This window comes from Morus notabilis, unplaced genomic scaffold, assembly GCF_000414095.1.
Source record: "Morus notabilis unplaced genomic scaffold, ASM41409v2 Scaffold99, whole genome shotgun sequence".
NCBI classification, from domain to species: domain Eukaryota; kingdom Viridiplantae; phylum Streptophyta; class Magnoliopsida; order Rosales; family Moraceae; genus Morus; species Morus notabilis.
In genome coordinates this window covers 1,711,820-1,727,814 of record NW_010362482.1, presented here as the reverse complement: position 1 = coordinate 1,727,814, position 15,995 = coordinate 1,711,820, and the positions used below count along the sequence as shown (strand labels likewise).

The 15,995-nt window shown below is 36.2% G+C and overlaps 3 protein-coding genes across 3 annotated transcripts; 2 read left to right on the top strand and 1 right to left on the bottom strand.

Annotated features, from left to right (window-relative positions):
- Nucleotides 1–2,226: 2,226 nt before the first annotated feature.
- LOC21410402 (U-box domain-containing protein 18) lies at nucleotides 2,227–4,604 on the top strand. Its single transcript, XM_010102179.2, has one exon. The coding sequence runs from the start codon at nucleotides 2,319–2,321 to the stop codon at nucleotides 4,371–4,373; it is 2,055 nt and encodes a 684-aa protein (XP_010100481.1). The 5' UTR covers nucleotides 2,227–2,318; the 3' UTR covers nucleotides 4,374–4,604.
- A 2,750-nt stretch (nucleotides 4,605–7,354) lies between these two features.
- On the bottom strand, nucleotides 7,355–10,123 carry LOC21410399 (probable receptor-like serine/threonine-protein kinase At4g34500). Its single transcript, XM_024168247.1, has 6 exons — nucleotides 9,539–10,123; nucleotides 8,887–9,040; nucleotides 8,215–8,433; nucleotides 8,010–8,125; nucleotides 7,666–7,926; nucleotides 7,355–7,561 (listed from the first exon to the last, which is right to left on the bottom strand). The coding sequence occupies exons 1-6, from the start codon at nucleotides 10,121–10,123 to the stop codon at nucleotides 7,355–7,357; spliced, it is 1,542 nt and encodes a 513-aa protein (XP_024024015.1).
- A 2,619-nt stretch (nucleotides 10,124–12,742) lies between these two features.
- On the top strand, nucleotides 12,743–14,919 carry LOC21410398 (equilibrative nucleotide transporter 1). Its single transcript, XM_010102175.2, has 2 exons — nucleotides 12,743–13,471; nucleotides 14,012–14,919. Exons 1-2 carry the CDS (start codon nucleotides 12,907–12,909, stop codon nucleotides 14,740–14,742), a joined length of 1,296 nt encoding a protein of 431 aa, XP_010100477.1. The 5' UTR covers nucleotides 12,743–12,906; the 3' UTR covers nucleotides 14,743–14,919.
- Nucleotides 14,920–15,995: the final 1,076 nt, after the last annotated feature.

The following is a 15,995-nucleotide window of genomic DNA, read 5'->3' as shown; positions in this document are numbered from 1 at the left end:
GGTGAGAGTGAGATATCGAGAGTTAGGACATTGGGGTTTTTTTCCACTGATCTCATCGGTCGGCTCGGGGAGTATCAGGCCAAAAGAAGCCCGTCCTGCGGCCCAATCAACCCGTCATGTGCGGGTTGGGCTTATTTGAATCTGAAAAAAAAAAAAAAAAAAAAAGAAATCCACAAATTTCGGGTAAGGTTAGTTCGGGTCGGGCGGGTTAGTTAGGTTCGGCCCAAATTCTTACAACCCTATTTTTAAGAGTTTTTAAAGACATTGAAGAAAATATTTTTACATTTTTTTTTATACAATACGGGATTAAACCCACGACTCCTCATCTACACCACCTCACTCAAACCCCCAAGTACCACTAGAAGAAGAGGTCTTAGGCAATATTTTTACATTTTATGTGATCGTTTTTGTAAATTTCTACTTATATAGTGCGTTTGACGTATGATCATCTCTATTGGCTTTTAAAATACATATTAATTTTACGGTTAAGGATCAAAGCTGTAAAAGAAAATTAAATTCAAACACTGATCAAGAAAAAAAAAATTGGAAACCAAATTAACACTATTGTAATTAATAGTTTAAGGACTAACAAGTAACAACATTAAAACCCTATAAACCATAAATTTATGTTCTTCATAAGGAAAGTGCGATATTAAATAAAAAAATATTCAGCACAAAATATTAAATAAAAATAGAAAGAAAAAGAATCCAAGCCCATTCACCAATATCAATTCAGCTTAAAATTAATATACAAGTGCCGTACAATTCTCTTCTGTTGCATGTGAAGTTCAAATGTTATGAGTATTTTCAAGTTTCATCTATTTGCAGGGAGTATGTAAGAAAATTTTTTATGAAAAAAAAGTGTTTAGACCAAAAAAAAAAAAAATTAAATAAACACATTAATGATAAATAACAAAAAAAAATAAAAAATAAAAGAAACGCGCTTCTTGTTACCTTTAAACGTCTCCTTACCGCAATACATTTGACTAAAAGATATGTAAAATCTAAAAGAGACTATTTTTTACCAATTCTCCTTTGATATTATCCTCAAGAAAAGGTCAAGTAAATAAACTCTATAATCTCATTTACTTTACGAATTTGAGTTTTTAATTCGAATTGAGATATAATTTTATATGAGAGTTTTTCACTGTAATAAAAAAAATTAAATATGACTTTTTTGTGAGAATTTTTAACTGTAACAAAATTAAAATTAAAAACTCAAATTTCTAAAATGAGCCTAAAAACTTTTTAAAAGTAAAAGAATACTGTAAAAAAACAAAATTTAATAATAAAAGAACTAAAGAGGGAAAGTGCACAACATTATTATTTTAAAATTAAAAAATAATAAAAGAAAGAAAAAGAATCCGAGGCCCATTCACCATCACTTTAGCTTGCAATTCAATACAAATGTCGTACCACTCTCTACCATTGCATGTGGAGTCCATATAAAAATTCTCATAAAATAAAACGTCGGCTTCCATACATGAACCCATTTTCAGCCAAAAAAAAAAAAAAAATAGTACAACAATACAAATTACAACGAACCACTACAAAGAAAAACAATTTAGAAAATTATGAAAATAAATATCATGGTCGCTTTCCTCCCACATACATCCCTCAAAATCGCCTCTTAAATTCTTTTTTAATCTTATCTCATCACTCAAAACATATATATGCAATTATTTCTAAGAATAAAAAAGATTAAATAATATGGTTCTGAATTTATAATTTAAATTTTGTTATAGTACAAAATTTTTAAAAATAATTATAACTAATCTTTTTATTATAATAAAAAATTTTCACATAAAATTACATATCAATTTAAATTAACCAACAGACTTTAAATCAATTATTACATGAATAATGAACGTAACAAGAAATAAATACAATTTCCATTCTAATAATTCCACGCTGTATCTCCACAACCGCTGTCGGCTACCACTCTCCACGTAACTTCACCGTCACGAGCTCTTTCCAGAATCTTCGCCATGCCGCCACGTGTCGAATTTGGACCAGTTCTCGAAGCAATCCACGAAAGCCGCCATTTCCCCGATCTCCAAGTGCGTACTTCCACGTGTCAGCCTATCCTGAGTCAAATCCACTCCAGATTCATCGTCTGACTTTTCGGCTGGACGATATTCCGACACGTGTCCCTATAAAATCCCGTCCCAAACTCCCTATATAAACTACGATATCTATCTGCAAACAGGAACAAATTCCAAAACATAAGAAAACAAGATCGTTCTTTTTCCGAATCTTTTTGCCTTTTTTGAATTTTAATTTTATCTTCTTCTTTTTATTTTTTTTCTGTTCAATCAATGATCCAAAACCCTAATGTTTTAGGTCGCCGGATTCTGGACTTTCCGGCGATTCATCCATGCGAAGAAATCTCTCCGAAGACACTCGTGAGCGCTCTGATTTCTCTCGCGAACGAAATCTGCAGTTTCAAATCGAGGTTCTTCGCGTGCAATGATCGGAATGCGCGAGAAATTATTCGCCAGATTGGAGTACTTCTCGCCTTCCTCGAAGAAGTCCGAGGATCGGTGTCGGATCTCCCGGACGCCGTCGTCTTGGGATTCTCGGAGATTCATTTTGCCTTCCAGAGAGTTCGGTTCCTCTTGGAGGATTGCTCGCGGGAGGGGGCTAGAGTTTTGATGCTGGTGAATGCGGAGCGCGTGGCGAACCATTTCCGCGTGTTCGCGAGAGCCATCGCGACGGCTCTGGATGTTCTGCCGCTTTCTCTGATCGACGTGCCGGTTGATTTGAAGGAACACGTTGAGTTGGTGATGAGGCAAGCTCGGAAATCGAGCTTCGATGTTTCGTCGGAGGATAAGCGAGTTCTCAGTGTTGTTCGGTCCGTTCTAAATGGGTTCGAGAAGGGAGCTATCCCGGAAATGGATGATCTCAGACTGGTCCTTGATTATCTTGGAATTCGACGTTGGAGCAGCTGCAATAAGGAAGTGAAGTTCCTAGGTTCAGAAATCGAGTTCGAGAACTCGAACGAGGAAAGGAAAGAGCTGGTGACGATGTTAAGCAGTTTAATGGCGTTCGTTTGCTACTGTCGTTGCGTGTTGTTTGATGTTGTCGACGGCGAAGCCAATCGACAATTGAACAATAAATGTAGCACTGAGATGCTAATGGGACTTAACACAGATGATTTCCGATGCCCAATATCTCTGGAGATAATGGTTGATCCGGTGACGATAGCGTCAGGGCATACATACGATCGCTCTTCGATTGCGAAATGGTTCTGCGCTGGGAATTCAATCTGTCCGAAAACCAGTGAGAAGCTTAAAAACTTGGAGATGGTGACTAATTTGGCGCTTCGGAGGTTGATACAACAGTATTGTTTTGAGAATGGCATTCCATTTGTTGATTCGGGTCACAGAAATCGCCATGTGAAGAGAGAAGTTTTCGCGGGAAGTTTGGCAGCTGAAAATGCCATGAAAATGGTGGCCAATTTTCTTGCGGACAAGCTTTCGTCTGAAACCGGACAAGAGAAAAACATGGCAGCTTATGAAGCCAGACTTCTCTCAAAAACAAGCGTTTTTAATCGGTCTTGTTTGGTTGAAGCTGGTGTAGTTCCGCCTTTGCTGAAGCTACTGCTTTCGTTGGATTCATCGACCCAAGAGAACGCCGCTGCTTCCCTGTTGAACTTTTCCAAGCATTCCAAAAGCAAAGCTACAATAGTCAACAATGGAGGTTTGAAAGTTCTAGTAGATGTGCTAAAGAAAGGACTCAACTTAGAAGCAAGACAGCACGCCGCTGGTGTGCTGTTTTACCTTGCTTCAGTTGAGGAGAATAGGATGTTGATTGGGGAAAATCCTGAGACAATTCCTGCCCTAATGGAGCTGATCGAAAATGGGACCGATCGGGGCAAGAAAAATGCATTGGTTGCCATTTTTGGGCTCCTTGCTTCCCCTGGAAACCATTGGAGGGTGCTAGCAGCTGGGACAGTTCCTCTGCTGGTTAATCTTCTGAAGACTTGTGAAACGGAAGAACTTATCACCGATTCTCTTGCAATCCTTGCGACTCTCGCAGAAAAATCTGATGGAACGACTGCGATTTTGGTTCACAAGGCTTTGGATTTGGCAGTGGAGATTCTGAATTCATCCACTTCAAGGGCAGGGAAGGAGTACTGTGTGTCTTTACTGCTAGCTCTTTGCAAGAATGGCAAAAAGGATGTGGTCGCTCTGTTGGTGAAGAGCCCTTCTCTAATGGGATCTTTATATTCTCTATTAAGTGAAGGCACATCTCGAGCTAGCAAGAAGGCTAGTGCTCTCATCAGGGTTCTTCATGATTTCAAAGAAAGGAGGTCTTCTGGCTTGGTGGCTCCTGTTCTTCCTCGAGAACGATTTGTCCGTGTATGGTAACCCAATTTTTTTCGGGTTTTCTACGGTTGCTTATTCTTTTTCAGGCTGTGTAAATACACATTGTTTATGTAGATATCTCATGGTGCTAGCTTGGTTTTTCTAAAGAGCTAGACACTATTTGAGCTTCTGGTTTTTGGATGAAGCTCAATTTGTACAAAAAGCTATTTACATTGTAATTCTATTTTCTTTATTGAATAAATAGCAATAGATCAAAGTTTATTGCTGCATAAATTGTCGGTCCTTGTTTGAATATGAATTTAAGTCAATCTTTGGTGTGGGATCAGCAAGTCAAATAACTGAATTGAATTGTGTTGAAATATCAAACGCCTTTTCTAGTCTTGAAACCACTTGCTTCATGGATGACCTTTGCTGCTTAAGGCCCCAAGTTTAGCGCCTGCGAATTCTTCTATATTTCCACCATTTGTAAGAGATCTGGCCAGAAAGGCAAAGAATTTTATGAACAAGTGGTCAAAAACTCTTTGAAAGTAATTTTTAGAAATATCGAAATGTACAAAAACTGTGCTTGTTTCTACTTTCTCACTATATTGGTGAGAGGCATTGCTCTGCTTAAGACCAAATTGATCACTCGCTGCCCAGATAGAAGTTGTAATAGTACTATACAAAATTGTAGACATCTCCCGAAGGATTTACATGGTGATTTCTTCGGTATTCAGGATCAACATAACCTAATGTTCCTCTTACTTCTGAGCTCACATAGGATTGATCCGAGTCCATTTAGACAATCCAAAGTCTGAAAGCTTGGCTTGAAATTTAGCATCTATGAGTATATCTTTTGGCTGCAAACAAGGAAATGTAAAGAAAATTATAGGAACAACATATTAAAGAATGACAGAGAAAAAGTGGAAACCAAGTTCTGTTCATCTATGGAATATGGCTTCGGAATCTTAGAGAAAAAGCCAAGATTTTATTTGATTTGTTAGTTCAATAATGTTAATGAGATGTTGCAAAATCTGTTGGCATTCTTTTATAATCTTTTCGGAAACTTGGGGCCTGTTTGGCCATGGAACTAAACAATTTTCTGTTTTTAAAAACAATATTTGTACTCTAAAAACAAAACAATGTGTTTTTGTAATGTTTTTTGGGAACAATTTTTAAAAGAGTTGAAGATGTTGGGAGGAACTCCTACAATTTATTCAGACAATCAGTCAGCAATTCATTTATGCAAAAATCTAGTATATCATGAAAAGTCTAAGCATATAGACGTGAGGCATCACTTCATCAGGGAAAAAGTAGAAGATGAAGTAGTCAAGCTGGAAAAGGTCGATACTAAAGAGAATCCTTCAGATATGGCTACGAAAGTAATCACTGCAAACAAATTCCAGAAATGTTAAGATTTGCTTAATATTGGAAAAACGTAGCCTAGAAGGATAGAGCTATGATTCCACAAGATATACACTATTCATATTTATTGAGTTTAAGGTGGAGTTTGTGAGAGTAATCTCAGTAAATATGTATTATATAATAAAGCAGAAGAATGAAAATGAAAACAGAAAGTTCAAGAAGACTAAACGCAGTGTATTGCTTAAAGGATTCATATGAACTAGTAAAAGTGCTTCACGTGGAAGTTCCTTCAAGTCGGTGTTGAGCCAAATTCATTCTCAACAAATATATATGTAAAACATAATTAGTTGTAGTAATTTTTTTTTAATCGGTGAGGAACAGAGACACTTTTGTATCTGAGAGGTTGAAACAGAATTTCTAGTGAGAAAAAACAGTACAGAGAGAGAACCTGTTCTGTAAGTGTTTGGGGTGTGAGAAAATAGAAGAAATTAAGATTTCTTCTGAGTATTTTTTCTCTGAAAACACTTTGTTTTCTCTTGGGTTGGTTTCTGGGTTTGTGTCTCTAATTCCTCAGTTGAGAGTTTTTGTATAACAATTGAGAGTGTAATCTTCTTCTTCTTTATAGTGGATTGAGTTTTTTGTGGAGAAACTCAGCAGGAGTAGGTCAATTTTTGGCCGAACCTGGATAACTTTGGCGTGTTTTTACTTTTCCCTTTCTTGATTTATTCAGATTCATCTCCTTCCGATTGTGTTGGTCTCGTTCCAACAGTCTAGCTGATCACCGGCTACAACGTGTTCGACTTGGTTGGCAAGTCGCTAACCGCATTGTATGTCCCTGCAAATCAGAAGGTTGCAATTGGCGCAACCGTTATGAGATTGTTGTTCTTCCCTCTCTTCTACGGGTGCTTGCATGGCCCTGAATTTTTTTGGACTGAGGTTCCGGTGACGATGCTGACTTGCCTTTTGGGACTCACCAATGGCTATTTGACTAGTGTGTTGATGATTTTGGTTCCCAAGAATGTGCCATTGCAACATGCTGAGACTGCAGGGATTGTGATTGTGTTGCTCCAAGTTATTGGTCTCGCTTCTGGATCAATTATATCATGGTTTTGGGTTATCTGAATCTCCTAGCAATTTCTATTATGTTTTTGTTGGTGCTCTCGTCTTGTAAAAGCTGTGTAAATCTTTAATTGTCGTAAATTTATTTCTGCTGGGGTTGAACATTGATCTTGGTGTTAAATGTTAATAGTACGTTTCATTGTACGACACAAGGGGAATTATGGTTTGCTATAGATTGTTTTTAGAACTCAGACGGTACTTCAGAGGCTGCTGTCTCCAATGCTAGCGATATGTCCCATGACCCATGTAACTTGGTTTTCTACTCTGTAAACATTGATTCAACTCTTGCCAATAGATAGAACAAATTTTATGTAGATATATCATGATACTGGCTTGGTTTTCCTAAACAGATAATCACTATTTTCAGTTTCTGGTTTTTGGATGAATCTAAATTTGTAAAAAAAAAAAAACTCTTTATATTGTAATTCGTTTTCTTTTATGAATAAGTAGCAATAGATAAAGTTTATTGCTGCAAAAATTGTCTGTCCTTGTTTGAATATGAACAAAGGGTTTCTGTGATTTTACAATTTTAAGTTAGTCTTTGTTGTGGAATAACCAAGTCAGGTAACTGAATTGAATTGTGTTGAAATATCAAACGCCTTTTCTAGTCTTGAAACCACTTGCTTCATGGATGGCCTTTGCTGCTTGAGTCCGGTGCACGATAACGCCAGCTTGAATACAAGGTCAAAAGCTTCCGAGGAGTATTCTCTCTCGAGTTTAGCGTCTGCGAATTCTTCTATAGTACCACCATTTGAAAGAGATCTGGCCTGAAAGGCAAAGACTTTCATGAACAAATGGACTAAAAATCTTTTGGAGTATTTTTTAGAAATATCGAAATGTACAAAAGTTGTGCTTGTTTTTACTTTCTCACCATTTTAGTGAGAGGAATTGCTCTGCTTAAATCCAAATTGATCGCTCGCTGCCCTGACAGAAGTTGTAATAGTACTATACCAAAACTATAGACATCTCCTGAAGGATTTACATGGTGACTTCTTCGGTATTCAGGATCGACATAACCCAATGTTCCTCTTACTTCTGAGCTTACATAGGATTGATCCAAGTCCATAACTTTAGACAATCCAAAGTCTGAAAGCTTGGCTTGAAATTTAGCATCTATGAGTATATTTGTCGGCTGCAAACGAGGAAACGTCAAAAAAATTATAGGAAGAACGTATTAAAGAAAAACAGAAAAAAAGATAAGCAATATAAACGAACCTTGATATCACGGTGAACAATGCAGCCTTCTGGATAAGTGTGTAAAAACAAGAGACCTTTGGCACTGTCAATTGCAATCTGAAGTCTTTGGACCCACAAAAGAGTTTTATCTTTACCTGTTTTATCCAGTAACTTTATCTATTGGCTTTCCATGACTTGAGAATGGTGAATGAAATAAGTCTCATGAATGAACAGAAGAACATACCAAACAACCATTCTGAAAGGTTCCCATTGTGGCATAGCTCATAGACCAGGAAACATTCATCGACGGCCTCGCAATAGCCGAGCAAAGAAACTAGGTTCGGATGTCTGATATGGGAAAGACTTCTCACCTCTCTGATGAAGGTATCCACATGCCTATCCTTTATTATGTGCTTGACTGCAACATGGTGGCCATTTGACAGTGTGCCTTTATATACCTTCCCTGAAAAACTGCCAAATGACATTAAGACTCAGTTTAAGAATAAGTAAAATCATTCTGTTATTTCCCTAAGTTTTTTAGTTTTATTGCACCATTTAGCTTATGCCTTTATATACCTTCCCTGAAAAACTGCCAAATGACATTAAGACCTAGTTTTAGAATAAGTAAAATCATTCTGTTATTTCCCTAAGTTTTTTAGTTTTATTGCATCATTTAGCTGCAAAACCAAATCTAAGTCTTCTTCCATGTATGCCTGTTCCTCATTGCTTCTCATTTTTGTTTCTTTTTCTCTGAAAAGCATGCACTATTATCTTAAAATACTGTGTTCACATTAATATATTGGGTTTATGCTAAGGCCTTTCCTTCTATTTGCTTTAATGCTTCTGAATTTTTCTCAAAACAATTTATCATGACCAACAATGAAAGTCCTAAATGCTTAATCAAAAAGGTTCTCACCTGCTACACCTTGTCCAATGAAGTTGGACAGATCAAGATTGTTTGTTGCTAAATAAACTTCCTTAATTGAGATCCTGAGGCAGCTCGTTTCTTCAATCGTTGAACACGAGTTATCTGATGTTGTCCAGTAAACTGAGGAGTTTAATGACTTGTACTAGTCGTACTTTTCATGGAAGTTTAGAAAATTCTGAGAGAAAAAAATATCCGTCTTTTTTTACCTTCTTTTCCAGATGAAAGACTTTCCTTAAATTTCTCCTTGCACAAGGTCCATATTACTAAAATTACTACTAATGTAGCTGCTGCTAGACTACCAACTAGAATCCATAAACCTGTTAAGTACTAAGAAAGTTACTCAAATATACCAGTTAATCAGGACATCAAGATTTCAAATTTAACTTTATAAAAAAAAAATACCTATACTCAACTTTCTATTATCATTATCTCTACTACCCTCTTCTGCAAGGAGAACAAAGAGGCATAAGAAATATCAACAACAATACTTGAGAAAAAACTTTGAAGAGAAGTACTAATTGCCAAACTGCTTACTTATTGGAAAGTTTTGATCCCCAAGGCATTTATAGAGGGCATGACTCCATTTTCCATCATCAGCTCTAGTGCCAGTCAAAGTGATCAACACAGAAAAACCGCAAACCATGGTTTTGGTTTTTTCGATTTCGCTGACATTGTCCGCCGATGCAACAATCTCTTCCCACCTTCTTAGACACGCACTGCAAGCTTTAGCACCCGATACCCCGGGTGAGCCAAAAAGTTTGCAATCCTCATCAAGCATATTTAGTGTATTCCCTAGATTATCATAAACATCCCTGGTTGAAAAATCCGAGCAGCCGCCACCTCCACTCGTTAGCTTTTCAAAGCCACAGCCAGAGACATCCTTACCAACTGTATTGTTCATCACAAGCAGGCAGTTTTTCTGCTCTGTGGAGTTCAGGAAAATTTTTTGAGCATGATTTGCCCTTTGTGCCAATGCATATAGGTAGTCATCAAAAACTGACCCACAATTACTATTATTGACAAAACCACCCCAATTTCCCGCTACAAAATCTGAGGTGTTCCAAGATGAAGGGTGATAAATATCAAGGACACAATCAGAAGCTGAAACTTGTGTGAGGAACAAACTTATGGTGGTGAGGGAAACAAAAGAGAAAACAGAAGAGAACGGTACTTGTTTACTCTTCTTTCGATTGGAAAAGTGGATATTCAATGTGAATTTATCCATGGAAGGTTGTTTTATGTGTGAAATTGATGAACTCTATTTGGCTATTTATTGGCAATCTTATAAAAAGTCAAAAAATAGGTGAAGAAAAATTGATGCAGCTTTGATCGTGATATTAGTGCAGACTTAATCGTGTTGCAGATTTACAGAGATAAAGATGGAGTTCCAGCAGAGTAGATATAGCAACCGTGGTTTAAAAGTCAAAAGATTTGCTTTTGTAGGGTTTGAATTCAAATTACAGTTGGTTTCGAGTTGAACAGTTTGATAAGTCATGATAAGAATTACAGTAGAAGATATGCCTTGGCTTTGAATTTAAAAAGGGGATGTTTAATATTTGAATTGCAATGAAGATAAAAGAGTGGTGTACAAGTCTAAGTGCAAATCCGAATTTAGTTGATATATGTAATTCACTAGATGATTTGATTAAGTTAAATTCCTGATAAGGCTTGAAAAAATTGAGATATATTTTAAAGCCTTTCTAAACGTGTATTGGATAAAGATTGTATGGTGATAGAGCAGAAAAAATAGGGCACGATATTGAATTTATATTTTAAAGTAAAGATCAGATAGTATTGTAACAAATAATGGAATAGATTATGCGACAGTTTGAATTTTGAGTAAGTTTGGAGAGAAACGTCTACTACTCTATAAATAAGACTCAAGACCGCTCATTTTTGTGGGCTTTCTGAGTTTTCACGCATAATGTTTTGAGAAGTTCCCATTAACATTCTTCGGGAGAAGAATTTGTAGTTTTCGAGAGAAGATGATTTGAAGTGTTGAAGGGAGTTCAACCATTTATCATTTTTCAGGAGAAGAAGTTGAAGATTTTGAGAGAGAGCAACCTGCCAGATGAAGGAATTTTACCGTGCAGTTTTGAAGACGAGTGATGCTCGTTGAATCACGTCATCTAGTTGATTCTACACGGCGGCTGCAAATTTTAAAGAGGGAGTCTTTATTTGTATAAGTTTAATTGGTTTTTGTAATCATTGAGAATTAGTGGATGATTCAATGTCTGGACGTGACCCTATTAATATAGATGGTTATCGAACTGTGATACTAATTTTTCGTGTCTATTTATTTATAACTTTCATAATCTATTAATTTAGCTCGATAAAATAATTGCTAAAAACGGATCTATCAAACTCATATGAGAAAAAGTAGAAACCGAGTTCTCTTCATCTACATAATATTGATTATGGCTTCAAAATCTAATGAAAGAGCTAAAGAGTTTATTGGTTTTGGCCTTGGAAACTGAATAATAATAATATTAACGAGTTGCTGGTAATCTATTGGCTTCCATTTGTAATCTTTTTGGAAACTTGGTCTTCCTAGAGAGAGAGTTGGATTTATGCGAGTTTAAAACGCAAATTAGACAAATGGCTAATATGATTCTGCAGGCTTATTTGAAGGATGTCAATTCATACTCCAATATGTAATTACAAGAATTTTATTGTTTAAATTAAAGTCTTTAGACAATTTGCCGAACGGGAATAATATAACATCCACATTGTCAGCAAATAGTTGAACCTTTACCGGTGATTCTCTTGGAAAAACGACAAATGGGATTAGAAACATGTTCTAGCTAGTTCATTGACCATCATCATGCAACGGACCCAATGGGCCATATGATTTTCCAAGGTCCAACGTAAGCCCAAAAAGGTCCAAACATGGAGTGGCCTTACTACAAATTGGGTTGAATAATCTTCACAAATATCCGGTGAAGATTTTTATCTTTTAGTTTTGATTCATAATTTTTTTAATAAAATAATTATATTAATAAAAAAATATTTATAAAAAATAAATAATAAATGTTCAGATTTATACATTCATTCTTATTTTTTTCTGTTGGGTTTGGACTATGATAAAGAAACTTGTGGACGAAGATAAAGAAACTAGTGTGACGAAGACGAAGAAAAGTAAAAGAGCAAATAACAAAAACTTATCCTTAAATACATCTGGAGCGTTACTTTTTTGCCGTGATAGGATACCCTTTTAATAATAATCTGTTAAATTATATGTAGTAATCTGTCAAATTATATGTAGTAATTTGTTAAATTACGCCCGCCGTTGGTGATCAAAGACCTACTATCTGGTGACCGGAGACCCGCCGCTAGCATAATTTATTAAATTATAGATGATAATCTATCAAATTACTTACTTTAAAAAGATAAAATTTAATAGGTTAATGTTTAGACCTAAAATTTTTTAATAGTACTATTTTAAGGGATATTTGTTAAAATTACCTTAAGTAAAACGAGGTGAAGCAAACCAAGAGAAATAAAAAATAAAAAAATCATTTGCCATGTGATAAATAAAAAATCAATTTGCAAAGTAGAAGTTCCCAAATCCCACCTACCAAGACAAACCAAACCCCATAATTCATTTAAAAACTGTACCCATGTGAAACGCAACATCTTTTTTTTCGAAAAAAACATTAAAAATTTAAGATTTTAATTCATTAATTTAAATTTTTAATTTAAATTGAGATATAATTTTATGTGAAAATATTTTATTATAATAAAAAAATGAGATATAATTATTTTTAAAATTATTTTATTATAATAAATTTAAATTTTAAACTCAAATGAATGATGGCTCATCGCTTTTCCAATAATTTGCGTCAAACTTAAAATGCAAAATTACGAGGGTGTACTGAAATAATTGCAAACTATACTGCAAATTGGGATTTTTCCCAAATTCCTCAATCGACAACATAAATAACTACCACCAACCAACCAAAACAGACCCAACCCAGATCCAGACCCCGGCCCATTTAACCATCTCCGATGGGTTTGTCTGTCCACTCCGGCGACGCCGACTCCGCCCTCCTCCTCCCCACAACCGCCGACAACAGCACCACCACCACTTCATCTCCAAGAGCAATGTTTATCAACAACAAAGTCCCACAAGACTCATTCCACTTCGCCTACATAATCTACTTCACCTTAGGCCTCGGATTCCTCCTCCCATGGAACGCCTTCATCACTGCCGTCGACTACTTCTCCCACATCTACCCCGACGCCAGCGTCGACCGGATCTTCGCCGTCGTCTACATGCTCGTCTGCCTCGTCTTTCTCCTCCTCGTCATCTTCTTCTCACATAACTCCGACGCCTACCCGCGGATCAACGCCGGCCTCGCCCTCTTCGTTGTCGCCATGCTCGTCGTCCCCGTCATGGACGCCGTATATATTAAGGGTCGGGTCGGGTTGTACGCCGGGTTTGACGTGACGGTTGTGGCGGTGGCGCTGTCGGGAGTGGCCGACGCGTTGGTGCAGGGCGGGATCATTGGCTCCGCTGGTGAGCTGCCGGAGAGGTACATGCAAGCTGTCGTCGCTGGTACTGCGGCTTCAGGTAAAGCTTGAAACTTTTTGTTTATTTGTTTTGATTTGATTTATTAGAGAATTGGTAAAGTTTTGCTTTTTGGTCATCCGGGTTTTGTGAGATTTGTGGGTCTGATTTGCAATTGGAGTTTGAGGGGTTTTCTTGAGGTTGGTTTTGGTTTTGGTGTCTGGGTATTTCTCAATTCTCTTAGAAAGGCTCTTTAGGGATATGTATTAGGGTATAAAGAGACTATGTCGGTTTACCAATTCTCTCAAAAGTTTTAGCTGATAGGAGATAGGTTGACTTTTGATCAAAAGTTTTAGCTGAAGATGTTAGATGTAGCACTTTCTACATGTATGTTGAAAAGATCGGGTCGTGTGCTTTGAGATGTCAGATTGTGTAGTAATCGTGTCAGAATCAATACACAAATATGAGGATATATTATGAAAATCTTGAAAGGAAATTTTAGCTTTAGCAATCAAGAGTATTTGGCATTTTTAGGATTGTTTATCTGTATTGCGGAATTTCACTTACAAGTTGTACTACTATTTGTCAAATTTTTGTATGCAGGCGTCTTGGTTTCATTTCTAAGGATCCTAACCAAAGCTGTGTATCCACAAGATGCTTACGGCCTTAGGAAAAGCGCGAACCTCTATTTTGCTGTTTCAATAGTTGTCATGGTCATTTGCGTTGTTTTCTACAATTTGGCACCTAGGCTTCCAGTCATGAAGTACTATAGAGAGTTAAAAGTTGAGGCTGTGAATGAGGAGAAAGAGGAGAAAGGTCCTCTGACCGGAGCTGTATGGAGATCGACTTTGTGGGACATAGTTGGGAGAGTCAAGTGGTATGGATTTGGCATTGTCCTGATCTACCTTGTAACCTTGTCAATATTCCCGGGATACATCACGGAAGATGTGCATTCTGAGATTCTCCAGGATTGGTATTCGGTCCTGCTGATTGCCGGCTACAACGTGTTCGACTTGGTTGGCAAGTCACTAACTGCATTGTATCTCCTTGAAAATGAAAAGTTTGCAATTGGCGCAACTGTTGTGAGATTGTTGTTCTTCCCTCTCTTCTACGGGTGCTTGCATGGCCCAGAATTTTTCCGGACTGAGATTCCGGTGATGATTCTCACTTGCCTCCTGGGACTTACCAATGGCTATTTGACTAGTGTGTTGATGATTTTGGCTCCCAAAGTTGTGCCATTGCAACATGCTGAGACTGCAGGGATTGTGATTGTATTGTTCCTAGTTATTGGTCTGGCTTTTGGGTCAATTGTAGCTTGGTTTTGGGTTATCTGAATTTCCTAGCAATTTCTAAAATATTTGATGCTGGATTTCATACTAGTGGATGGGGGAAAAATGACCTCTTTTGGCTCTCTCATCCTGTTAAAGCTGTGTAAATCTTTTATTGTTGTAAAACTATTTCTATTGGGTGTTAAATGTTAATAGTACATTACTGCTCTTATTGTTTTTCAAGTTATTGATATTGATAATTGAACCCATCTAATAATTCGTGTACGAGACTTTTTGTTTTTTGAATTTTGACGGTTCTTCAAAGGCTGCTGTGTTTAGTGCTAGAGGTGTGTCCCACGTAACTTGATTTTCTTCAATGTAGACATTAATTCAACTTTTGCCAAAAAAAATAATAATAATAGAACCATATGCTATAAATGATACGAGAGTTTTGAGTTAGTTTAGAATCTTCTGGATTAAATGATATGGACAGTTGATTTATTATTTTGTATTTGGTGGTGTATCTGTATTCCATGGTTTTATTTATGACGTATATTTTGTCGCTATATTGTTGATATATAACTAGTACACACTACATAGACCGGATTATGTTCTTTTATATCCAACTATCAATTTCGTTAAGTGAACTATATGAAGGTCTGGCATGATTCCTCGCATTATCAGCTAAACTAGTTCTGTCTTGTAAAATAAATGGCGAATTCATTTACTTGTATATCACAAAGTGCATATTCTCATATTGCATACATTATGTGTAGTTAGTTTTGTTATTAGTCAAAAGTTATAGATAAACATTTGATAAATTCTTTTCTTTTGTGAAAATTGGGCAGTAAATTTTGTGCACGTGTATAATGATTGAAATAAACATGTTTTATTTTCGTTCATATAATTTCTCACACTATAATATTATGATATGTTTTTTTATTATTATTTCGAATATATGTAAGAAGAAATAAGTTGCTATTGCTGTTTTAAAGTTATTTAATAATTATTGAAAATATTTGAGTTCAATTAGATAGCGCATTTATTAAATAATTTTTTGAGGAAAATTGCCTTTTTTTAAGTGTATATTAGGTATAATCTTCTTTTTCTATTTGTTAAGAGTATCAATTAATGAAATCAATAGATCTAGAAATGTAGTTCATTATTAAAGATTTTAAATATTATCAGCAAAACAATTGTGCAAGAGAACGAACCCCTTGACTTCTTATATTCTAAGTGTGCAAATTTTTAAATATATGGCAAAAATAAGATTTACCACACTACAATCATTCTTTAAATCTAAAAACAACTTTCAAAAG